Below are 26,143 nucleotides of genomic sequence, written 5' to 3' on the forward strand. Positions count from 1 at the left end.
AGGTTAGGCCTGGCTTATAGGCTATATACGTCAGAGCAGCTATCAGACGGGGCAAAAAAAGTGAGGATAATTTTCATCAAATGAAACTGAAATTCATGTCTTTTTTTCTTTTTTCATGTTGTTTACCCAGAGGGGCCAAGGAGCAGCTGGCCCCCCGGGACCTTCAGGTGTCCCAGGGATTGACGGAGTTGCTGTAAGTGTTCATAGTTATAGCCTTTTGATTGATTGAATACTTTATTAACAGTTTGCAATTAGTACAGAGGTAGGATTTACAATGATTGATTAAAGGATAACACAAAAAGCCCCTAGGGGCTTGTTTCCATTGTGGTCCTGTGTATTCAATTCATTAAAGACATGCAATATACAATAATAAACAAGACATAATCAACGCTATAGTAGCAATGAAGGTATGTGTGTAGTAAGCCTAATTTATGATCAAGCTAATCTACAGCCAATCAGGAGACACTACCCATTTATCAGCTTCAATTTGATAGTGTTCCAGTTCCAATTGTGTCTGCTCACTTCTGTGTGTCATCACTTATGTCACCTGTGTTCAAATGTCACTTGTTTATATCCCATATCCTGCATGAGCTCTCTCTCACGATTGCATAGAATTGGTATCTTGACCTGAAAGTGCATTTTACTGCTTTACTAAAGAGCTATACACTGTTAGCCTACTCTACGAACACTCAGTGTTTACTGTGTTACTATCAGAATATAGAACCGTTTAACAAAACACTTACTGTACCTTTAACAAATCCAATTTGTCTCATTACAGGGAGAAAGGGGAGACGGTGGCGCGGAAGGCCTTCCTGTAACTATGAATTCTAAATTAGTCTTGAAATGATGTTTTTAAGTGTTTTGTTTTGTGGTATATTCTTTATTATAATTTCAAATGTTTGTATTATGTGGGTGTTCTGAAAACATTCTAGGGACCCGACGGCGATGGAGGTAGACCGGGCTCTGCTGGATTGCCAGGCGAACCCGGGGCTGATGTGAGTTTTTATTTTAAGCACAACTTTTGAAACTAATTTGTGTTTGGGCTCTGCATTGTAGTTGATATGAAGTTGGCAACAATAAGGCCCGTATTCAGGACTCATGGCCGCGAGGGGGTGGAACCTTGCCAGGCATGCCTCCCACCCTTAATGTGTTTTTATCGGCTCACTACAGCAGGCCCGTGAAAAGGTCCGTTTTAGCCCCGAGCTCTTGTTGCAAAGTATACAAAAAGAGAGGAATTTAATAATCAGGGTGAACAAAATTCGAATTTCCTTTTGTGAGAGGGTATAGCGGTCATTTTGTGCAACCCAGGCCTGAATGTAATTAACTTATGATGCCTCCAGAGCTTCTGGGAAAGTCAAGAAAGCAGACATTGTGTGATGATAATGTGTGATGATATAGCCTGACAAAGAGGGACTGTAATTCATTTTTATTACCCTGAAGTTATAGACATACAGTATAGCCTACTATTGATTTTCACTATACCCATGGTAGAGAATATCTTATTTCAAAATGTGAGGTAACACAATAGATTTTTTAATGCATTCATTATTGTTTTTGTTGTAGTTAGAAATCATAACGTTCGAGTCACTGGTTCATTCCATTTGTACACTCTCAGAGTTAAATGAACACTGAGGATTTTAAAGAAGTAGATTGGGGTTGAAGTGTACTGGGGGGTGTCTGTGGGCCTAAAGCATATCAAATTGGGGGTCCTTGAAACGAGAAAAGGTTGAGAATCACTGATTTAAGAGTGCACCACTACCACAGTATTTGGGAAACAATAGTGGTATTGTGGGTTGCTTGTTGTTGGTTGGTGTCTGGGGTCTAGAATCCTCAGAATGGTGTGGAATGGTGTCTGTCAATGGGCTTGTTTGAGGACAGCCAGAGGAATGTTGGTCTCCAGCAGTGTGGGAGCTCTCACCTCCACACCGCTTCTGCTAACATCGCTGACTCTCTGTTAATCCAGTGCTTCCCAACCTGGGGTCACTTTGGGACCAAAGATCACAGGGGGGTGTGAGGCCTTGTTGCAGCACAATCATTCAGTGACTTGGCTTTTTGATTGGCTATTTCTGCTATTCATTGTACATGAAGTATATGGGGCCTAAGTGGTTAATACAGTATGTCTGAAAATAAGGATAAGTGTGATAAAATAAGTGTGTGTGTGTGTGTGTGTGTGTGTGTGTGTGTGTGTGTGTGTGTGTGTGTGTGTGTGTGTGTGTGTGTGTGTGTGTGTGTGTGTGTGTGTGTGTGTGTGTGTGTGTGTGTGTGTGTGTGTGTGTGTGTGTGTTGCTTGCACATATGTGGAGGGGTGTCAGCTTCTGTCAGGTGTAAGACGGGGGGGCTCCAATGAAAGTCAGTTGGGAACCACTGTGTTAATGCATCATCTGTTTAACTGTGAATAAACCCACGTTTACTGTATGTATAATATTTCCTATTCATTACACTGTTATTGCCACATAGATTTTGCAGAAGAAAAATGTTGTTTAAAGTGGTTTGCTGATGCAGCAATTAAGCAAAGATTGCACGAGGGGCTGAGATACAGTATGTTGTGATTATATCACGGCTACAGCTGCTGTTGCCTTATATCCATATAAAGCCTGTCATGTATAATTAGCAGTATGTTTTACCAAACATTTTACCAAAAGGTTATGTTGCTAACCAAAACCTATGATAGTAGCAGCCGGCTATCATCATTATACAATGGAGAACTCCAATGGGGAGGTCCACTTTGACTGTGTTGTCATTGAATTATAAGCACTGACCGATACAATGAGGCTTCAATTCCTCTTTGCATCAAGTATGACTTAAGATGTTCCACAGTATATACTGAAGCACGTTAGGGGCGGGGCAATAGCTAGCTAGCAGAGTTTCTCTCTCATGAATATGTAGCTCCTCCCAAACATGGACACATGACAATGATATAAGACACGGAGGGGTCTTCAATGTTTTTCAGTCTCCCTTAGCTAAGAGAGAGATGAAGCAGGGACCCCCCACTACATATTGGATTCATGTTAAGGCCAAACCGCACCAATGCAACTAGTCACACCAGTGCAACTCCTTGCAACTGCCATTGGGGATAATGGTTGCGGGTATAGTTGCAAGTAGTTGCATATTGTAAGGAGTTTTTTCTCAATACTTTGTAAACTTGACCTTTGGCTCTGTACTTGGTCTGCTCTTTTTTCCCTCTCCCTCGGCTCATGTTCCCCCCAGAATAGGGATACATCATACGAGTGGTTAATGTAAAAATAAAAAATAAATAAAGTCCCTTTTACACAAAGATTTAGAGATTTAGTATCTCTGAGGACCCCCAAGGGGTCCCGGACCCCCTGTCAAAGACCCTAGATAGATGGGAAAATTGACTGCAACAGGAAACGGGTATGCTACCTTCTGAAAACACGGGACTACGGTTTTACACAGAGCCAATAGGTGTTTCATTGCCGTTTGAGGTAAAAGTAAGTAAACTTGACTTTAGCCCATGATTCTTTCATCGTCAAAGAGCACTACTCAGCCCCCTCTGACCGATGTCCACTTTTGTTACAACGTACGAGTTAAGTCTAATCTGTCTTTATGTGTTGCAGGGTTTGACTGGCCCTGTTGGAGACGCCGGGCCTGACGGTCCCTTCGGACAGAAAGTGAGTGACTAATGGGCCTTTCATCTTTTCAGCTCCGCGGTCTCCCAGGGAGACCGGCCGTGCCAAAGTGCCGTCCACTCGGCTGCCATGACAGTGGGAATCACTGTGGCGTGAAGCAATTCCTCGTGATGAATGGCTCTTAATCCTGCAAGTGTTCTCGTGTAAGCTCTGTGGGGAATGGAAGTCAGAACATCGCTCCTCATTAAACTAAACATTGCCGGGTCAAGTGTGCCCCCGGCCCAGTCATGCGATAAGACCAGAGGAATGTGAACGCAAGTCTCTTGTTTTTGAGGTCTCAAGTCTGCTTCTTTTGAAATGAACACAATATGTGGGTCAGTATAGAAGTTTGCTGAAGTTATACAGTATTCTTTGTGTATTGTTGAGGAAACACTTAATTGGATTAAAGTCATAACTTTTTCAATTAAACAAAAGTTTTTGATATAATCTTTCACTGGTATAGTTTTCCACAATAACCATTCCACATAAATGTTTTTTTTTCTTGCTCTACAACTTCTCACTTATTCATAAGTGTCTGCCCCCGACACTCTAAAATGAGTAGGCTTGACTATTAAATTACTTTAATAAAGGCACTATTGTCATTTTCATAAGGTTTGGATCTGTTGGAAATGGAATAAGATTGATATTTTATTGTAAAATGTAAAACATCTTTTATTTTCATTTTGCTCTATAGGGCGAACCTGGGAAAGTTGGACCTCGTGGATTAGCTGTAAGTTACATTATTATCCTCTATGAACCGCTAAAACACAACATGATGTTCGCTACTTACACAGAATGCACCTGCCAGATAGTGAAATGTTATGTTCATGATTGGTTTTCAATAAAGTGGTTCCAATATGTACAGATTCATTCTCAAGCAGGCCGCACATGTATTTGTTTTATTTTCGTCAACATTTTGTCTATCTCTGTTCAGGATTTAAATTCAAAAACATCAAAAGTAGCAGATCTACAAGCTCAAAACACGTCGCTTCGCGCCGTGTTTCGAGCTTGTAGATCTGCTACTTTTGATGCTTTTGTGTGACACTGTAGTATGATCAAGTAGGGCGTTAATTTACGAAAAAACACAACAAGTTAGAATATGGAGATGAGCGGTCTCTGCCCGACAGCAAAGATATGGTGCTGACTTATTCTGTTTGTCTCCCTCTACAGGGTGTTGGGGAAGATGGACCCCCTGTAAGTAAATGATCGATGCTACTTGGTGCTATATGTTACATTTGATGTGACCATCTTTAACATTGTGGTGTCAAAACACAAACCAACACTTCCACAACGTGTCTTTGCACAGGGACCACCAGGGCCTGGAGGACTTCCAGGGGAATTGGGCAAAGGTGGACCCCCTGTGAGTATACTGACAGATACCGTTGGCAGAAAATTATGTTGATTAATCGTACCGTCTATTAATATTGTCTATATTAATCAATTAATCAATGAAATTGGCCCGGAAAAATAATATTTAAAAGTAATGAATCAGTCAAATCGATCCATAAGGGTACAAAATGTGCCCATAAGGGTGTGTTTTACTCAGGGTAAAGGGTGTGTTTTACAACACTGAGGGTTTCTGGGGAATCGTTTCGTTGATCTTACCATTGCTGAAATCACAAATGTATTTCTACAAGAGTAGTGACAAATAAACCCTCACACACATGCACGCACACACACACACACACACACACACACACACACACACACACACACACACACACACACACACACACACACACACACACACACACACACACACACACACACACACACACACACACACACACACGCACATGCTTGATATATTTATCTGTGTTCACATTTAACAACATACGTTTTCAGTCTCAGTTCACGGATACAGGAAGCATCGTCTCTTCCATGTGTGGCGACTGACAATGAACTCAGACATTGAACAGAATTTAGAATGTATGTTTTCTATGGCAGCCCAAATCACATGGAAACCGATTAATCTGATCGGATTTGAACCACGCTCCTGGGTGGTTTGAAATGTGATTTGAATCTGATTTAAAAAAGATGTGTCTCAGTCTGGATACTTGGACACTGAAGCCTGTGACTGTCTCGCTTGCCAAAAATAGCTGATCAACAATCATGATGCGTTCTGAGCTTGTACATCAGCTATTATTGACGATGCCTGAATACCCAAATCCAATCTGATCACTTGCAAATAACAGTGTGGACGGTCACTCCTAAAGATCAGACTGGAGAAACAAATCAGATTTTCCTGCAGTGTAAACAAGGCCTAAGAGGTCACTATACTGATATAGAAAATGTTTTTTTTTCAGGTATTTTACTGTATCTTAGAACAATACCTAAACATTTTAAAGTTGTGATCAATATTTTACACTTTGTTTCATTCTTTTGGCTCAAGGGTTGCATTCGTCAACATCTGTTACTCTGAACTGATTTGGATGAAGCCCCTATCTGAATCACTGTTATCATTGAACATCATTTAGAGCATGCGTGACGTTTATGGAAAGTATTGTCTGTACCCTTCAGGTCACTGTAATAGCTGCCAAAGTAATTAAGGTTATCCTAAGTTTGTTGTTTGTTAAATGCCACTTAGAGTTGGTGTATCTGTTGAGAACACCATCCATTTATCCAATTAGACTCCCAGTACCTTTGAGAGATTATCCTTCACCATAGCCTTTAAAGTCCAGCCTTTATGGTAGCATACCGTATATGATTTGAGTAGATCTTTAATAGCGGTTTAAAGATGTATTTCCGGCAGGTAACGTTTTTCTCGAGTGAATCCTCACGATTTCCAGTGGTGGAAGAAGTACTCACATTTGTTACTTAAGTAAAAGCATCAATACCTCAATGTAGAAATACATTGAGGTATTGTAAGATTCCGGTATTCAAAATTTACTTGAGCAAAAGTATAAAACAAAATATACTTAAAGTACCAAAAGTAAAAGTACTCATTATGCAGAAGGTCCCATATCACGATGCGACGTGTTGTGAGCTTGTAGATTGCCTATTTTCAAATAGCCAAAGTAAATATAGGGCTTAAGTGGTTAATGTATGTTTTACAAAGTAACTAAAGTAAAAGTAAAAGAAAAAAGAAATGGAACCACTCCAGTAAAGTAAAAGTACCTAAAACTTTTACTTAAATACAGTACTTAGTTACTTTCCACCAATGACAATTTCCTTATGAAATGTCAAAGCATTGTACTGTAGCTCTGATGGTGTCACATCATCCCATAACTGGTTTCAGCTGTGCAGAAGGATGCATTACAGTGTGATTCACACGTGACATTTCTTTAGACCAGTGGTTCCCAAACTTCTTCAGCTGAGACCCTATTTTGTGTAAAATAATCTACAAGCTCACAACATGAAACACGTTGTGAGCTTGTAGATCTGCTATTTTCATTATTTATTTATTTTAAATTATGGATATATATATATATTTTTTTGGAAAATATCTGTAACAATTTAAAGAGATGATTGAATTTCTTTAAAATATTCTGTACATTTTTCTATTTTTGAAGGTCTTTTGAAATAATAAAATAATTGTAGAAAATGCAAAAAAAGAAAGAAAAGAAATTCACCCCCCAAAAATTGGTCCACAGCCTGAAAATAGGTACCAACCCACTGTTTTGGAACCAATACTTTAGACAACCATACATCAACATACAGCAGAGGAATGAAGAGCCAAACCTGAGAAAGAGCCACTGAGATCGATGCAGCAGCAACCACTTAGCTTCTAACAGGACTACGTATTTTATCTCTGACTTTATCCTTCCAGAGACAGTACACATTAATCCACACAGTGGTGGGAAAAGTATTCACATTTTTTACTTAAGTAAAAGTATCAATACTGCAATGTAGATATACTCTGTTAGAAGTCCCGGATTTCAAAATGTACTTGAGTAAAAGTACAAACGTATCTGCATCAAAATACACTTAAAGTACCAAAAGTTAAAGTACTCATTGTACAGAATGTCCCATTTCACCAGTTCAAAATGTAGAAGAAATCTTTTGAAAATAGCAGATCTACAAGCTGCATCGCGACGCATTGTGAGCTTGTAGATCTGCTAGTTTCAAATGGCCGAAATGGGCTGAAGTGGTTAGTGTGTTGTGTAATAATAATGAAAAACTCCAGCAATTTCATATAATTGTAGTGGAATAAAAGTAAAATTGTAAATACTGAACAAAGTAAAAACACTAAAAATACAGTACAGTACATGAGTACATGTATTTAGTTACTTTACACCACATGAATCCACATCATTATGAGGCCTGATTTATGCTTAGTTGTGCGCCGGTGTCGCTTTTAGATCTGCTAGCTTCGGCATGTGACACCGCCTCACAATGAAGTGCCAAACAATGTCAATATTGAGTCTAATATCAAGTCTATATAATCATAATGGAATCAAAGTGCAAGTTTCAGTGTCCAATGACGAAGGAATGGATGCATTTCATTTGATTATTTTAGATGCAGGGCAGGTGACATGACTTCAAATAAATATCATGATTATTTCAAACGTTTACCTCGATCACGATGAATGATTATTAGAAAGTGAAAATAGCAAATCTACAAGCTCACAACATGTCACATCGTACAACGTTGTGAGCTTGTAGATCTGCTATTTTCACTTTCTAATTTGACTATTTGTGTATGCCACCATTGCACTACAAAGTACACAGCTAACAGGGTTAAGTGGATAATCAAAAAGACCTGCTTCTCTGTTATTTGATGAACCTACATGAGCGAGATGACGTCGGTTACTGGTTCTAAATATGGCTTTCGACTATTTTCGGTTAATTACCCAGCTCTAATATGATGTTCTCTTCCTACAGGGTGCCATGGGCGTGCGAGGACCTCAGGGACCCCGGGGACCCGCTGGGGTCAGAGTAAGCATCACAACTTTTAAAGTCCCAGCGGAGCGTTTTATCACAACATTTCAGAACACGACACATCTAACACACCGACAGTGATGCTTCCAATGCACATAGTGTGGAGCTTGTTACTCATCACCAGACTTACCAGATCATTCTTTCTGAATGTAACCTTTGACATTTGAATCAAACAGTGGTGGGGAAAAGTACTCAAATGTTTTACTCAATGCTGCAAGGTTACTCTACTACAGATACTCTGTTACAGGTAAAAGTCCGGAATTAAATATTTACTTGAGTAAAAGTACAAAGGCATTGGTATCAAAATGTATAAATTGTATACAAATCTTTTGAAAATAGCAGATCTACAAGCTCACAATGCATTGTGAGCTTGTATATTTTCAAATGGCTGAAATGTATATAAGGTTGAAGTGGTAAATGTGTGTTTTGTAATAATAATCAAAGTAACTAGTTGTCAAATAATTGTAGTGGAGTAAAAGTACAATATTTGGATCTCAGATGTAGCGGAGTATAAGTAAAAGTATCGAAAATTGGAAATAAAAATAAAATAAAAATACCCCAAAATTGTACTTAAGCACAGCTCTTGAGTAAACGTACTTGATTACTTTACACCACTGGAATCAAATGTCTTTTTCTTCTTCTTTTTTTGTTTCGTGTCAATTCTAGGGTGCGGCCGGAATGCAGGGCAGTGCTGAACTGGTAAGGCTCAATTCTTTCTGAAATGTCATTTCATTGCTATTTTGAGTGTTTGTTCAGTAACAGGTGTCTCCTCGTCTCTCCACCTCATTAATAAACAGGAAATACACTTTCAGGTGGGTCGCCAATTTCATCCAATGAGGAGAGAGATCCCATTCATGAGCTTTGGTTTTATAGTGATCCTGTTCTAATTGTGTGTCTGCATGACGACAGTGTCGTCACCTCCGTTTTCACTTGTTTATCCTGTATTCTGTGTAAATTCTCTCTCCTGATTGGATGAAATTGGTATCCCGATCTTAAAATACATTTTCTGTTTACTAAAGAGCTGGAGAGACATGGAGACACCTGCACCTTCAAAATAAAATGTTATTTATTTTCTTTTGCATAATATACCTGACTGTATAATGTGACATTGTGCTCTATAGTGCCCAAACTCCTGTCCTCCAGGGACTTCAGGTCATCCAGGCCTTCCAGGCATGAAGGTGAGTAGGATGGTGGAACACGATCACATTGTGCTAAAGCAGGGGTTCTTTTTCATGTCAAGGACTCCCGAATTGAGATGTATTTGGCCGCGGACCCCCATCTGAAAAGGTTTTGCCAGGGATACCCAGAAGAGAAGATTTATGCTAAAACATTATCAAAATGATAAAAAAAAATGTTTTCGATATTTTGCTAAATGTTTCTAAAATAGCAGATATACAAGCTCACAGCGTGGCACCAAGTGACGCACTGTGAGCTTGTATATCTGCTATTTTTTGAATAGCCAACATATAAATGGATAAAGTGGTTAAAATGATCGTGATGCTGTATTAAGGATCCCTGCGGGGGTCCCCCGGACCCCACTTTGAGAACGACTCTGCTAGAGGTTCTCAACGTGGGGTCTGGGGACCCCCCCAAGGGTCCTTGAGGGGGTTCCAGGGTGTCCCCAAATGGAACCAAATGGACCCATGCGGATCCATTTGGTTCCATTTCCAGCAGAGGATTTTACAGTGTAGATTGGGGGTCCCAGAGGTAGTATCAAATGGGGGTCTGTGGCCTGATGCATATCAAACTGGGGGTCCTTGTAGTCATAAAGGTTGAGAATCACTGCATTATGCCAACAGTGTTAGTGTTGTGAGGTTCAGTGTTGTGTTCCTTCAATGTGTTTGTTCAATACTCTTCTAGGGCCACAAAGGTGTGAAAGGAGAAGCAGGAGAGCCAGGGAAACAAGGCCACAAGGTATGGATCAGTGTTAATGTTGTTGACTAAGACTAAGACTAAAAGACTAAGATTTTGATACTTAGTCGACTAAGACTAGACTAAGACTAAACAATTTCAGATGACTAAAATAGGACTAAAACTAAATGGTGTGAACACTGGTATGGTAAATTGATTGATTAAGGCTAAAACAAATTGCCCATTAGGATTGATTGATTGATTGATTGATTAGTTGGTTGGTTGGTTAATTTAATGAAGTTACAATACAAAACACAATCATCATACCGTGCTTAACCACTTTCAACCTGGCATCCCTATTTGGACATGCCATTATAGGTGAAAATGTCCAAAAGCAATTTTTTGTTTTTTTTAATATAGTGAAAATAGCCGAACTGCAATTGACAATGGCGCTGCTTAACAACGGGTTGTGAGCTTGTAGATCAGTTATGTGCGTGTGAGGCGTGACACCATCGTACGAAGAGGTACCTATAAAACAAGGCGGTTTAAGTGTTTAATCATTCATATCACAAAACACGTCTGACGACTTATTTCCATTGCAATCCTGTTCATTCTGAGAGAGAGAGAGAGAGAGAGAGAGAGACAGACCTCTAGCCAGTCTGGAAGACGTGGATACTCATACAGCAGACATTAAGCGCATTCAATTTACATAAATGACGTTGAATATATGACCACAAAAGAAAACTATCAACAAAAACAGAGAATCGCCTTCACAAGTACTACCACACACACACACACACACACACACACACACACACACACACACACACACACACACACACACACACACACACACACACACACACACACACACCACAACATTCCACATCAGAAAGAAACCTCATATCTCCATATTTAAACTTTTTATGTTTTTTTTTGGGAATTGATGCCCTACTTCATCATACAAGGGTGTTGCACAAAAGTAATGAAAATATCAGATCTACAAGCTCACAACGCGGCGCAATGCGATACGTTGTGAGCTTGTAGATCTGATATTTTCAATTTTTTTTATATTACTTTTATATTTTATTTATATAGGCTATAAAAGGAAAGGTTTTGGACATACAAGGTTTCTACCCAACAGCAATGACACACACAACCTAAATGCAAACAAGGGATTCACGGCACTCTGTCCTTATTATTATTATTTATGCCCCTATATTTATTTATGCCACCATGTTTATTTATGCCACTATATCTGTGCCACTATATTTCAATGAGGGGAAATGTACCTATGAGTAATGACCCTGTACCCTTGTAATGCATGGAATATGATTTATATGAAGTGGCGTTCAAACACAAGCACACAAGTTCTCCCTAAAGGAGGCCCGTTATACTTGGTCGCGCGCCGGTGTCGCGCACCGAAAATAGCCGATCTGCCAGCTCACAGCGCGTCCGTGCCGCGCCGCGTCGCGAGCTTGCAGATCGGCTATTTTCACCGCGCGACACCGGCACGTGACTAGGTATAAATCAGCCCCTAATGTGCCCATGCACCATATAAATGGAAATGAGCCAGGGGCCTATCTGCCTTCATCAGCTCCTGCCTGGGCCCGTGATTTACTGCCAGTCTGCCTTCCATGCCTGGGAATCATTTCCTCCCTCCAATGAAATCTCACACTTTGATGGACCTTTTGCACTCACGCGTGCACGTTTTTTCCCGCCCCCATTCACAAAATGGAACGTTTGTTTCCTGGCATACAGATTTACACTTTTCTTTTTTTACAATACAGATTTAACGGTGTGGTAGATAAAACTACTTAAAAAAGAAGGAGATTCTTACAAAATAATTTACAATTATAATAATTACAATTTAGGCACTTAGCAGACGTTCTTATCCAGAGCGATACAGTAAACAAGGTAAATCATCACATGAGTAGACCGCAGAGGGAAAAGTAGCCTATAGTAGGCTACGTCAAGAAACTAGGACACCAGGTAATCAATGAACCTCATATCTGTCCGAACAACGTGCTATCTAAATTACATCCTGTACACTTGAAACTATAGGATACCGGGTAAACAATGAGCCTTGCATCTCTCTAAATAACGTGCTATCTAAATCACATTCTTAACATCTGGGGTGGAGAAAAACAAATCTAGTCTAAGTCTAAATCTGGTATTGTTTTAATCGTCTCTTGTCGGGTGGAAACCTCATATGTTCATTGCTGTAACTTTTCAGGATGCAAATTCAAAATGATCAAAAGCAGCAGATCTACAAGCTCGAAACGCGGCGCGAAGCGGCGCGTTTCGAGCTTGTAGATCTGCTGCTTTTGATGCTTTTGTGTGACGCTGTAGTATGATCAAGTAAGGCAGTAATTTACGGAAAAAAAACACACCAAAAGTTAAAATACGGAGATAAGAGGTTTCTGCCCGACAGCAACGAATTGATTTACGTCTGGAGGGAGGTCAGAGATGAACAGATGCGCGCTCTTTGATTTGCATACGGAACACACGCCGCCTCCTCCCACCTCCTCTGCTCCGGTGCTCCGACCTGCGTGTATGGTACATCACAACATAATGTGCAGTGCTGACGCCGCGTTTTTTTTTTTTGCATCTCCATTTTTCACATAACCCTGCACTGAAGTAATGGATGCAGTCAGTGATGAGGGCGATGATGAGAAATTTTCCCTGAGTCGTTAATTTCGTGATGACTCTAGGAGCATCAAGGCCGACAAAGACCTTTGAATGTGATTTAGAGGTTTTCATTTTTAACCATATTAATCTCATACCATTTTATCGTTTTTTTTTTTTTTTTTTTTTTTTACAATTTTCAACCTGATGTCCCTATTTTGGGCATGCCATTATAGGCAAAACCTTTCAAATAATATTGTCATTTTATGACCTATTTTGTAGTCATTTTGAGCTTGTGTATGAGCTATTCTTGTTTCATTATAGCCGAGTCTTATGATATAAGTCATTGTTTCCCAAACAATGGGATACTCCAGATATAAGTAACCCCCTCTACCAAAATGTTTTCAACGACATCTGACTGATTAGGAGAGCAGAGCACATTCCCATCCGAAAGTCTCTGCTCTTTGATTTTGTTCTGTTTTGTACTGTTACATCACTATGAATGTGTCATTGTAGCTGCTCTTAAACTTATTTGAATCAATAAAATGTGTTTTAACCAGTCACAATGGTAGAGTATGTTAATATAGCAATATGCCACTAGAGGTCGCAGTTTACCGAGTATTTTATAATGGCTGAGGGGTGTAGAGCGCTTCAAACTGCTTCAAAGTTATTTGAAGCAGACGGCACACCGGATTGGACGCCAAATGGACCGACATCTTTCCAATTACCTCCCTCCTTTGGAAGATGTTTATGTCCAACAGACATAAAACCTTCCGACTGTGGTTTTATGAGAAGAAAACTTAAACTTTTCCGTCAAGACGTTTGATTTTACGCCAAGCCTGCCAAAGTACAAGTCATTCGTAATTTACAACGCACAGCAATATCTCAATCTGCAATGAAATCCTCAGCTTTACATAATGATGTCTATATTGAGGTATTTAACACTTAAGGCCATGACACCCTGAAAGCGTCACAGGCGTGCATCAAGAGATAAAAAGAGTGTTACTCCAACTCGTGATGGTCTGTGCCACACGGCCAAGACAAATCTCCTATTTACTTCCCGTATCTGTGTGAAATAGGCGGACGCCTTTTTATGAGACCGGATGCAGGTTGGAGTCTATTGATTTCAATGGCAGAGTAAACGTGAACACAGCTTCTGAACCATGCTTTAGCCCCATGGTCACTGAACTAAATGTCGGACCCGATTGACACAAGCCACACAATCTTCCCATGATTTTCATACTAAAATGGCTTTTTTCAGAGAGACAAATCAGGAGGAAATCAACTTCATTATCGACCTTTCTCTGTCCCAGCAACACACTCTCACAGGATCTAGGACTTTTGCAAGATTTGCCGTCAGATGCCGGCGCACACTTTTGTAGGATTTCTGTACCATTTTGCCTCTAGTGGCTCCAATTGGGATGGCGGATCTTCCTAAAAAATGTACAATTTTTGCATACAGCGAATAAAAGAGAGCTTTGACCGACGCATCAACAGGTTTTGGCGCGTCTAATTGGTGCCTCCAGTATGGCTGCAGCCGTCGTAAACAATGGGTTTGTTTGATAAAGCACACTCGTAGTGTGTCAGGGCAGGGCTTTAACATAACTGCAGCCTCGCTTTCAAATGAGGTTGCATAGAAAGGTGTTTTTGGGATGCAAGTCACTGTACGTGTTACTGTATACTTACATGTTTTATGGTTTTATAGTGTTACAATGTCATATTTCTCTCATAACTTCAGGGTGAAGAAGGAGAACAGGGAGTACTGGGAGACCTTGGATCTCAAGGACCAAGAGTGAGTTGTTTTTAGATATTAATTAGAGCCTCATTGTTCTAGTTTGTCATGTCTAGTGATAGCATGTCCTTATAGTCACTGAAACCCAATTCATGTGATTTCAGGGTTCTCAAGGAATCAGAGGAGCCATGGGGATGATGGGCTCCAAGGGAGAGACGGTAAGCTATTCCATGATAACAAAAAAACATGAGCTATTCTACCACTTACTATACTTTTACCCAATCGTCATTATCGTTTGGTTGCAGCAGTCTATAAACATGCTTAAAGGAGAACTTTACCCATCCTCAACATAATCTTCATATACTGTTATTGGTCCTCCTCACTAATGCTTATTATAAGATAGCACAATTTCCGTCTTCTCACTCTGTGTCTCATTGGTGGGCTACGGACAGTTCAGAAACCTGCCTACCAATGACATCATCAATGGGGATTCCAAGCTAATAGAAACTACAACTAGCTAATTTGAAATTACAAAACATGCCTACTGATGTTGTCACTAGTAGGCAGGTTTCGGAACTGTCCACAGCCTTCCTACACACCGAGTAGACAGAAGTGGAGCCGTCATAATATTATCGAGGACCAATTATGTAAAGATAGGTTGAAAAGGGGGGAATTGCTCCTTTAAGGGTGATTTATACTTAGTTGCATGACGGTGTTGTTCACCGAAAATAGGCGATCTACAAGAGCTGGTAGAACAGCAATTTTCACTAAAAATCCTGCATTGGAAGTTGACAAAGACCAGTGTCACCAGTGCAAACGTTTGCATTGATGAAGACCAATAAACCAGATCATCATCCTTTGCAACGGACAAACTGTATTATTTATGCTTGTCATTGCAGGGTGCCAGAGGTCACGATGGAGATCCAGGATCGCAAGGCGTTTCAGGAGCCACCGTAAGCGTTTTATTATTGCTCTGCTGTAAATAGTTTTTTGTTCCCCCCAGTGACATCATCACTGTCTGAAGTCACTGTGGAGGTTGTCCTAATGTCCCGTTCTGTTTTCAGGGAGACATGGGACAGAGAGGAGTGATGGGCGAGCCAGGGCCTAAAGGTGAACTGGTCAGTATCATAAAACATCATAACAACATATAACAGTCCATAAATGCACAAAAATGTGTGTGTGTGTGTGTGTGTGTGTGTGTGTCCTTCATGTATCTCGAGAACTGTCCGACCTATCGACTTCAAATTAACCCGAGAGAGTGCAGTGTCAGGTGTGAAGTTGGTTGGATCGGCGGTTCTCAAACAAATATTGATATATTATTTTTATTTATTTTTATAAACAGGTTTTTATTAATTTATTTCACTGATAGTTATTACTGTGTATTAAACCAATTAATACATTAGATTAGATTAATTATTTCCCCACTATCAAAATATTGTTTTGTTTGACGGCCTTCCTGCCCTGGCATTTGCCCTTTGTGCCCTCAAAAGATGCATAACGATAGGTCGGACAGTCGGACCTGGTTTCTGCTGTAAAGAGTGCTGCATAACACCAAATTAGGTTTGGGATTCGGAACTGGAGGAATCGAAGGAACCGGATCCAGAACCGGTTTATCACACTGTCAGAGCTGGTATATGTGGATTACGCGTCTGCTATGCAATTACAATACCAGTGGTTCTCAAACATTTAAATTTCAAGTACCACCATAACTTTGAGAGTGTACAAATGGACCCGCGTGTGGGTCCATTTGGTTCCATTTGTACACTGTGTGCCAAATGGGGGTCTGTGGACTAATGCATATCAAGCTGGGGGTCCTTGAAATTAAAACGTTTGAGAACCATGTGGATCCCTCCCAACCCTACACCAAAGGCCAAGTGGTCCCTTGCCCCCAACATGATGAACCTCCTGGCCTGGTTTCTGCTGTAAAGAGTGCTGCATTGTGTCCCTTAGCTGTGCAGAAACCCACCTATAGCCTGTGGTGGCCAAGATGCTAATAAACAACTTGTGAAGAATCAACTTCCTCACTCTCTGCTATGTGCATTGTGCAATTTCGTATCATGCGGTTAACCCACTGAGGAGAACAATGGATTATAGGACAGACAGAGAGTTTTGTCAATGTAATAGTAATAAAGGATATTTTTTGAAATACAATAAACTGAATGTTTTGTTTTTCTTTTCATAACAAGGGTCCTAAAGGAGGAAGAGGCATCACAGGAGTTCCAGGTCCCAAGGGAGAGGGTGTAAGTGTCCTATCAGTAATAATACATACGATTGTTTTTATGTTCTGTACATATGCCTTCCATTATTCATTTGTTGCTGTTCTTGTTACAAACAGGGTTTGCCAGGAGTGGAGGCTCGTGAGGGCATTCCTGGGATGCCAGGGACAAAGGTAGGACAGTATGTCACAAGAAAATTAGAACAAAACAAAAAAATCTATCTGACACCTGTTTTCTTTCATCGTTTTAAAGTTTGTAAAATAAATATAACTGTCAAGGAACGTGTATGTTCGTTAGGAACATTGTTGTTACTTGTTAGGGTTCTCTTTCCCTGCAGTAGACCACAGGTAAGTATAATAAATATGTGTGCATGCATAATGATGTGCGTTTTGACAGTGAAGATGTCAATCAATAAAATGATGTTTTACTCTGCAGGGGGGCCAAGGAAAAGCAGGCGTTCCTGGGGAGGTGGGGCTTCAGGGACTTCCTGTAAGTATGCCCTTTGACCTCTGACACTGAATTCATATTCTGATCAGATGCAGTACGTTAAAGTGCTTGGATACATTTATTTAGCCACTTGAGCCCTGTATAATATGTCCTATGACAAATAGCGAAAATAGCACATAGCAGATGTGCTATTTTCCTTGTTTTTAACAACAACAAAAACTGTTCAAAATGTGAAAGCAGGGACATCAGGGTTAAAGTGGTTAAATGTACCACCATTCATATCAGACCACGTCAACACTGATATCGCGCAGGCCTGCGCGCACAGGCAGGTTGCAAAAGAACCCGACGGCATTCACATATAAAAATGACTAACATCAAACTTTCGCCTGCGGTTTTCCTCCCAGTGCAGAGGAAGAAAGGCTTAGAATATTTACTGTGACCTCTCCTGCTTTGTTCATTTTTCATTTTTATTTACTCAGGGTAGTAGCTGAGCACAAGTGCTCATTTTCAGCAACGCCCTGCACATACACACACACACACACACACACACACACACACACACACACACACACACACACACACACACACACACACACACACACACACACACACACACACACACACAGACAGACAGACACACACATTAAAACCTGGGAGCTGACCAGTACAACCACAGTCTTATACCGTTGGCCAGTTGAGCAGCTCCACTGGAGCAGTTGGGGGTTCAGTGCCTTGCTCAAGGACACTTCAGTGGTATTGGGGGAGGGGTGAGTGGTGGCCATTCACTTCCCCACCCAGATTCGGTCCGGGGGAATCGAAACCGGGAAACTTCCGGCCACAGGCCTCTGACCTTTAGGCCACCGCTGCCCACGCCAGGCAATGGACTGCTCTCCCAGCGGGCACTCGCTCGCCCAGCATCTCGCTCAGGAGCGCTGGGAGCCTCATGCACAGGATGTTGAGTGAACCGAAACGAGCCCTCCTCAAAACAACAGGTTTGGGAATCTGGTGGGAATCGCTTACATGCAAACTGCATGCGCACATGCGTACAAATAATTGGTCTATGGAAAGACATACAGAACACGTTATGCCCACTGACATGCATTACTGTACAAGAATGAGAGAGGATAGACGTCCCAGTCAGAGATCACCCTGGTGGGCAGAACTTCTGAGAAACAGCTGAATCAATGCGACTGGGATTATCATAAGATAAGATAAGAACCTTTATTGATAAATTCAGTCGCTAAAGTCAGCACAGCAGTTAAGATACTGATTACAGGGCAAGAACAAAGTCCTGTAGATAGAGCAACAAAAACTAAAACAATATACAACACTATACACTATACACCCTCAGCAGTGCTTGCATAGTGCCTGACGAAGGAAAAAACAAGAGAACGCACAGTAAGCAGTGTCTAACAGTGTCCATACTGTACTGAACTGTTGTTTTCCGAGCAATTAATATGAAACGAGCCCAATGACCATCATGTGCCTCGTTATACATCTTCATAGCAGCTAGCAGCACAAAGGACTGTCTAAATCTATTGGTTGAATCTATCCTTTACCCCACCACCATAAACCTTCTCACAATCTCCAAGTGAAGGGGGTTTGAGCGATTGTGCATAATATTTTCAGACCACAAAGCAATATCTGATTCTTTATAAAACCATCTGCTTTAAAAGTTCAAGAAAACCTTTTTCATCCACTACTAAAACACAGAATTAGATTAAAGATGTGCATTTGGAGCGAGGCTTTTCCACTTTATGTGGAAGGCTTTGCATTCACGCAAATACTTAATCGTCAGAGGCCACACAATGACAATAGAATAGAATAGAATTCTTACTTGGAGTTGTTTTCTCCCCTGAAACAGACAATCAGGACACAGGTGAATGAAACACACAATCAACACAGGTGTAACACATGACATAGAGGAGGGGCAGACCAGAGCCATATAAGGAGAGTTGCGTCACCTCCGTTCACTTCATCGGGCCAGTCTTCTACAGAGCCTTTCTATTTGCAAATAGACAAACAAAGCCCTGAACCGAAAGTCTATGAGCGTTTGTCACGATTTCGAGTTTACATGAACCACGTGACCGGCGCTGTTTTCTGCCATCGAGGTGATGCACATGGTGTAAACAAAAGCACATGGTAAAGGGCAGATACTGTTGTCCTTATAGTTGTGGTGTGGACCCTGCCATGCACACAAGTTTTTTAAAGCATTTATTTACAGTTATAGTGCTTGGTGTGAATAGCACTTAAATGGTGAATTTACAATGTGCTTTGGAGAAAGGACATTGGCCCATTCACACACATTGACGGCGGAGGCATTCATGCACAAGCCACCAACCTGCTCCTCGGGAACAGTTAGGGGTTCAGTGCTTTGCTCAAGGACACTTCGACACAAACCCAGGAGGAGCCGGGAATTGAACCAGAAACCTTCCGATTCCAAGACGGCCGTTCTACTTCCTGAGCCACTGTGGAGGGAGACAACCTGAATCTGAGTAACACATGCCATAAACCAGTGGTTCTCTAAGTGGGGTCTGGGGACCCACAAGGGTCCTTGGAAGGCTTTCCGGGGGGTGCCCAGCTAAATGAATTATGGTTAGGAACCAAATAGACCTCTAACAGGTCTGTAACTCTCAAGAGTTATAGGGGTCCATGGCCTAATGCATACCTACCTGGGGGTCCTTAAAATTAAAACGTTTGAGAACCACCGGTGTAAACAAAACAATGGAGACAGGAAACAACTGAAGGCAGAATTAAATGAGCAGTGAAATAACAAAATAACAACACAAGGACATTATCATGGTTTCAGCAGGGGCACACAATTACAGTTGTTATCGCTTTAATGTGTTTTCTTTGTTTTTTTGTAGGGTTTGCCTGGTGTGCCTGGCCCAAAAGGAACAGCTGGACCTAAGGTTGGACAACATTTTTGTTTTGGTTTCTTTACTTTGTTTAAACGTTGCTGTACTTCTGTGTCGCTCAATGAAAATAACTGATTTTTCAAGTGCAAAGTGCTGCAAAGCTCTTTTCACTTTCACTTGAATGTTGCATTATTGTAGCTGTCGGGCAGAAACCTTGTATCTACATATTTCAAGTTTTTATGCTTTTCTGTAAATGAATGCCCTACTTCGTCAAAAAGTAGCAAACATAGCCGGTGTACAAGCTCACAACTTGCGAGTTTATATACAATGAGCCTTATCTTGCCCAAGTTTAGGCATTATTACCCCTTAATGCCTAAACCTTTTGGGTATTTTTTACTATTTTGAAAAACATATATATTTTTTGAAAATATCTGGTCTACATCGACGCATTGTGAGCTTGTAGATCGTTATATAAACTATTTTGTTGAATGTTTTTCAAAATAATAAAAAATGCCTAAAAAGTTTAGGCATTAGGGTTAAGGCAAGATAGGGCCGTATATCTGCTATTTTTACTATTGTTGAAATAATGTCAAAGTGAAATTGGTTGAGTCTGTCTGTGGGCTGTGTAAGCACTTAACAACAAGAGTGTGTGACTAAATAACTACTGTACTTTGGTTCCACTGGAACACAGTTTGTCTTTTCTGTTTTCCATTTCCTGAAAAGTTTTGGACATGCAAGGTTTCCAAATTATATCAGGCTTTAGTCTATAATGTTTTTTCCCTCTTTAAAACAGTTATTAGTCAAACTAACACATCAGCTGTGGTTGTTTGTACACAGGGAGATGCAGGTGACTCAGGCCTTCTGGGAACAATGGGGCCTGCAGGCAAATCGGTGAGTCTGAACGGAACAGCTCGTGTATAAAGCCTGATTTATACTTAAGTTGCGTGCCGGTGTCGTGCTCAGTGAATAGCAGATCTACAAGCTCACAACGCGTCACTTTCGTGACGCGTTGTGAGCTTGTATATCTGCTATTTACACAGGCAAAGCCAGTGTGCAAGTAAGTCTAAATCAGGCTTATTATAGTGACATTATTTCTTGTGTCATTTCGGTCCCATGCGTGATGTGACGTCATTGCCATTTTTTCTTTTAATTGTCACACAATAGGGAGAGCGGGGAGAACAAGGTGAACTGGGATCTGTTGGACCTATTGGTGGGCCTGTAAGTATCCCTCCGTTATGTCAGAAATGTCTTTGTTTCTCATTGGTTTCGTTTTGAATTAATCGTCTATTGTCTATTGTTCTTCCGTTTGTATTTCACAGGGCGATATAGGAGAACAGGGGCCCGGTGGGCCTGCTGGTAAACCAGGTGCCAGGGTAAGTTGTTACAAACACATTGGTGCACAAAGCAATAAAACACTTCCACCCTGGCCATGTCGTTATAGGCAAAAAATCTTACAGATCTCATAATATTCTAAAATAGGGAAAACAGCAGAACTAACTACTAAGTTCACAACACATAACGATGTGAGCTTGTAGATAGGCTATTTTCGCTACATGGTCATATGAAGAAGGCTATGGTTAACACTGTTATAAAAGTAATAAGCAGCCTTTGGGAACAAAGCCATGTAGCCATAAGTTAGGAGCCCATCTCCTGTTTCCTTAGTGTGAGGCAGCTTGACGTACAAGGACACACAGCCATCTGGACATGATGTTAGTATGTCACAGGGACTTACACCCCCCCAATCTAGCCCTTGATGGAGGCATTGGGTCCCATTTTTATAGTCTTTGGTATGACTCAGCTGGGGATTGAACCCTGACCTCCTCCCAGTCTCACGGTGGACACTCTAACCACCACGCCACAGAGCTGGTTCATCACTGTTATGAAAGCTTACCCCCAAATAAAGACAACGGCACCAAACCTTGAGGTAAATGGTGCATTTATATGCAAAGAAATATAACGATTTTTATTTATTTATTTACTTTTCGAAAGAATGCAAGAAATGAAGCTGAAAGATGGAATAATGTACGAACCTGGCTGTTGTTAGACTGGAATGTTCCAGAGAATAGGCCTGGGTAGAATCTCACATGAAGGCAATTTTCACAGTAAGGGGAGACTGTGGTGTACTGACAACCACACTGAATGAGCTCTCTGTGTGTCCTGCATTCCATAGGGACACAGACACTGATCAAAGAGGAAGGACACACAAACACACCCATGACAGAAAGAAAGTAGCAATGTTTCCCCAACTTAACCAATTTAACCTGGGTGTCCCTACTTTGGGCAATTATAAAAAACAAATCAAAAATAAATACAATTAAAAAGAGAAGAAGGATTAGAAAAAAAGATTTTTGAATAAATTCAAAAATATATTCCTAAAATAGCGGAAATAGCTAATATCTATAAGCTCACAGTGTGTTTTGAGCTTTTACTGTAGATATAGGCTATTTTTTGCTATTCATTGTATGACAAAGTATATAGGGCTTCAGTGGTTAAATACTATGTAATCTTTTCCTTTATCATTGCAGTAATAGCTTTAATATTTATGAATGATAAAAGATCATTATCATAGAGACAATAACTTTAGAGACAATAACTGTTGGTGAAACAGCACATTAAACAACATACGCGGTTGTGAGATTAAGTATTCTACAAACAGGTTCCCTATTCCAAAGTTTCAAGCTTTTTACGCTCAGTAAATGTAACATCTATTACAGTTTTCACCCTCCTTTCTAAAGTTTCAGAAACAATGACTTTTATTTAACAAGCACCCTCCACTCCACCAAAGAAATGACCATCAACCTCTGTGTTTATGTACACAGTCCAGTAATTAAGAACAGAAGAGTTACTATTCTTGTGTAATTTGTTCCTTACTCGCCCCATACTGAGTAAAGGACATACAGTAAAGGTTTTATTTAAGGTATAACTTTCCGTCTTTATTCAAAATGTTAACATTTTGAAAAAAATTGTATTGCTATATAAAAACAATGTTGCTATATACAGTATATAGCAAACAACTAAAATGACACAGAGGCGTTCCCGGCTTGAAAGGTATAACAACGTATAGGTGTAACAGGTCTAAATGGTTTTAGAGGCTTATTGAAAAGAACAGAAACATGACTGTGTAGCTTTCAGGGGTCTTCAACGTTTTTCAGGCCAAGGACCCCTTAACTAAGACATAGCACTCCTACATATAAAATTGTGTTGCATGTTATTTTTAATTCAAATGATGTTTTTAGAAAGTCTTCCTTGCAACATGATAAGAGACTTTAAAAGCTAGTTCACCATATACAGTAGTTTAATGTTGAGAGATTGGAGACTAAGTTTGGAAGTATTCCACAGATTTGTCTTTTAAGCGACTATGGGTTCATCGGGATGATCTCCAAGTGATAATGCAGCTTTGATGGCTTCATAGATTAGTTTGACAGCACTGTCACATAGCAGTGTTGCGTAAATTAAATATTTATGATCGTTTGTTTGTTTGTGTGTTTTTTAGGGACCCAAAGGTGATCTGGGGCTCCCAGGTCTTCCAGGACCTTCAGGCTTGCCCGGGGTGAAGGGAGAGAGGGTAAGCAAACATTGCAGTCTCACTCATCATCTCCTCGACACAAACCTGTCAAGATGTGATGCCTGTGGAACAATGCAACACTGGAATGATTAAGACACAGTGGTGGAAGAAGTACTAAAGTAAATGTAGCAATACCACAACATTAAAATACTCTGTTACAAGTAAAAGGCCTGTATTAAAAAATGTATGTGAGTAAAGTACTCACATTTTTTCAAAAATAGCTGATCTACAAGCTCACAACGTGTCGTGCTGTGATACGTTGTTGTGAGCTTGTAGATCAGCTATTTTTGAAGAGCAGAAGTATAAAATAGGGCTCAAGTGGTTAATGTACAGTATGTTTTGTATTAACAATCTAAATTGATTGATTGATTGAATTGATTGATTGATTGATTGATTGCATTTTTTATTAGGCGAAAAGAATGTAAAACATCACAATTACATTAATAATACTTTTGTCTAAAAGGTCCTTCCAAAAAAGTACTTGCGGACTTGTTTCCGTTGGGGTCCTTGGTATTCATTTCATAGACATACATAGTAGCAACCAAACAGTTCAAATATCAACATAAAAATACAGAGAAGTAATCTGCAAAGTAACTTGCAACTAAAGGTGTCAAATGATTGCAGCGGAGTAAAAAGTACAACATTTGCTTCTGAGATGTAGTGGAGAAGTATTGAAAAATGGAAATACTCAAGTAGAGTAAAAGTACCTCAATATTGTACTGTACTTACTGTAAGTATAGTAGAGTAATGTACTTAGTTACTTTCCACCACTGTTAAGACATAAAGCTGGAGATGCAGCACAAGCTATAATTGGATTATATCTCAGCCTTGAGAGGACACATGATTGAAAAGTATTGTGATTCTGTTCACTAATGAGCATTGTTTGCAAATGCAATTTAATGCATTTGACAGTGGAAGAAGCAGCTCTTCGGTGCCCTCTAGTGTGGTAAATCAAAAACATCATTGGGTCCTTTGGAGAGAGGCACGCTGCGAAATTGTGTAATTGATGAATTACATCACATGAATGATATCCACTTACACACTCCACTTACTGTTTAATTCCAACTGAGATATTTGTTTGTTTTTGAATATTTCAGGGAGAGGCTGGCGATGGGGGACCAAAAGGAGAGCAGGTACGAAATGCAAATCCATATTGTCTGGGAAAACAAACACACTGCTATTGAAAAACTATATCTCTGGCCTGGTTTGTATTATCTTGCATATCACCAAGTACCAAGAATACATCAATAATTTACACACTTGTTTACTTATAGGGAGTACAAGGAGATGAGGGGAATCCTGGAGACAAAGGAGAAGTTGTAAGTTGCACACGCACGCACACATGCACCCACACGTGCGCGCGTGCACACACACACGTCTGTCTGTCAGTCAGTCTGTCTGTTGGGTGGCCTGTCAGTCTGTCTGTCACCTTGTCGGTGTGTCATTCTGTCTGTCTGTGTCTGTCTGTCTGTCAAATGGTCTGTTCTGTAAGTCTGTCAGTCTGTCAGTCTGTCAGTCAGATGTAAATCTGTCTGTCTGTCTGTCTGGTCTTCCTCCACTTTGGTCCCTAACAACATGTCTCATAAACTACTGGCATGAACAATGAATTCCATGACATTACAGTGATGGAATCTGTGTGCACCCTCATGCATCAGGGTGGATGAACCCTAATCATCTCTGTGACCCCATGGACCCCCTTTACTCTGGCGCCACCCTCAGGCCACAATGTCAATTTGGCACACAATGCATTTAATCTATGGGTCCATGACACTCTGAGCTATGTTCCCTGGAGGATGAATCCTACTCCCATGGCCTTTCATCAACAGTGCCACTGACAGGCCAAAATCTCAAAATCAAATGGGCCATGAAAACACGCTGAGTGCATTCATGCTCCTGGAAGGATGGAAGGACTTTTTGAGTGACCTCGTGACCTTTCCACAAGCGCCCCCCCTCGGGCCAAAATGTACCCTACAGGTGTTGGTGACTCCATGGTTTAGCATCTCCTTCAGTGATTATACAATATATGCCCTCCTCCTTCCAATTTTGTTACAAATAATAATTAAATAACGTACGCCTTTTTTTTTTGGATAGATCTATAGATAGATGGATAGATGGATAGGTAGGTAGATTGTCCCATGTACCACCTGTAATTATGCCATGGACCACTAGTAGTCAATGGATTTGTTAACATGTTTCCCTAAATAGCCACCACACCACACTGATGTGTTTTTGCCTCCTCTGTTTTGTCACTGGTCTTATAGGGTGACTTGGGAGAAGCTGGACCAAAAGGAGCAGTGAGTTATAACACCTTTACTTTGACCGTTTCATTCCCATCACAA

The 26,143-nt window shown here is 40.5% G+C and overlaps 1 protein-coding gene across 1 annotated transcript in view; it reads left to right on the forward strand.

The window, feature by feature from the left end:
- col9a1b (collagen, type IX, alpha 1b) overlaps positions 1-26,143 on the forward strand; it is a gene marked incomplete at both ends in the record, with an annotated part of 42,408 nt that overhangs the window by 10,540 nt on the left and 5,725 nt on the right. The window contains 25 exons of the mRNA XM_084076039.1: positions 131-193; positions 933-995; positions 3,576-3,629; positions 4,321-4,356; positions 4,797-4,820; positions 4,933-4,986; positions 8,451-8,504; positions 9,174-9,206; positions 9,629-9,685; positions 10,368-10,421; positions 14,725-14,778; positions 14,883-14,936; positions 15,618-15,671; positions 15,783-15,836; positions 16,905-16,958; positions 17,054-17,107; positions 17,370-17,423; positions 20,249-20,293; positions 21,077-21,130; positions 21,404-21,457; positions 21,559-21,612; positions 23,733-23,804; positions 24,902-24,937; positions 25,079-25,123; positions 26,066-26,098. Coding sequence (XP_083932165.1) covers positions 131-193; positions 933-995; positions 3,576-3,629; positions 4,321-4,356; positions 4,797-4,820; positions 4,933-4,986; positions 8,451-8,504; positions 9,174-9,206; positions 9,629-9,685; positions 10,368-10,421; positions 14,725-14,778; positions 14,883-14,936; positions 15,618-15,671; positions 15,783-15,836; positions 16,905-16,958; positions 17,054-17,107; positions 17,370-17,423; positions 20,249-20,293; positions 21,077-21,130; positions 21,404-21,457; positions 21,559-21,612; positions 23,733-23,804; positions 24,902-24,937; positions 25,079-25,123; positions 26,066-26,098 — 1,263 coding nt within the window. The remainder of the gene's footprint in view (positions 1-130; positions 194-932; positions 996-3,575; positions 3,630-4,320; positions 4,357-4,796; positions 4,821-4,932; positions 4,987-8,450; positions 8,505-9,173; positions 9,207-9,628; positions 9,686-10,367; positions 10,422-14,724; positions 14,779-14,882; positions 14,937-15,617; positions 15,672-15,782; positions 15,837-16,904; positions 16,959-17,053; positions 17,108-17,369; positions 17,424-20,248; positions 20,294-21,076; positions 21,131-21,403; positions 21,458-21,558; positions 21,613-23,732; positions 23,805-24,901; positions 24,938-25,078; positions 25,124-26,065; positions 26,099-26,143) is intronic.

Source organism: Gymnoscopelus microlampas, assembly GCF_963454915.1.
Source record: "Gymnoscopelus microlampas genome assembly, chromosome: 13".
NCBI classification, from domain to species: Eukaryota; Metazoa; Chordata; class Actinopteri; order Myctophiformes; family Myctophidae; genus Gymnoscopelus; species Gymnoscopelus microlampas.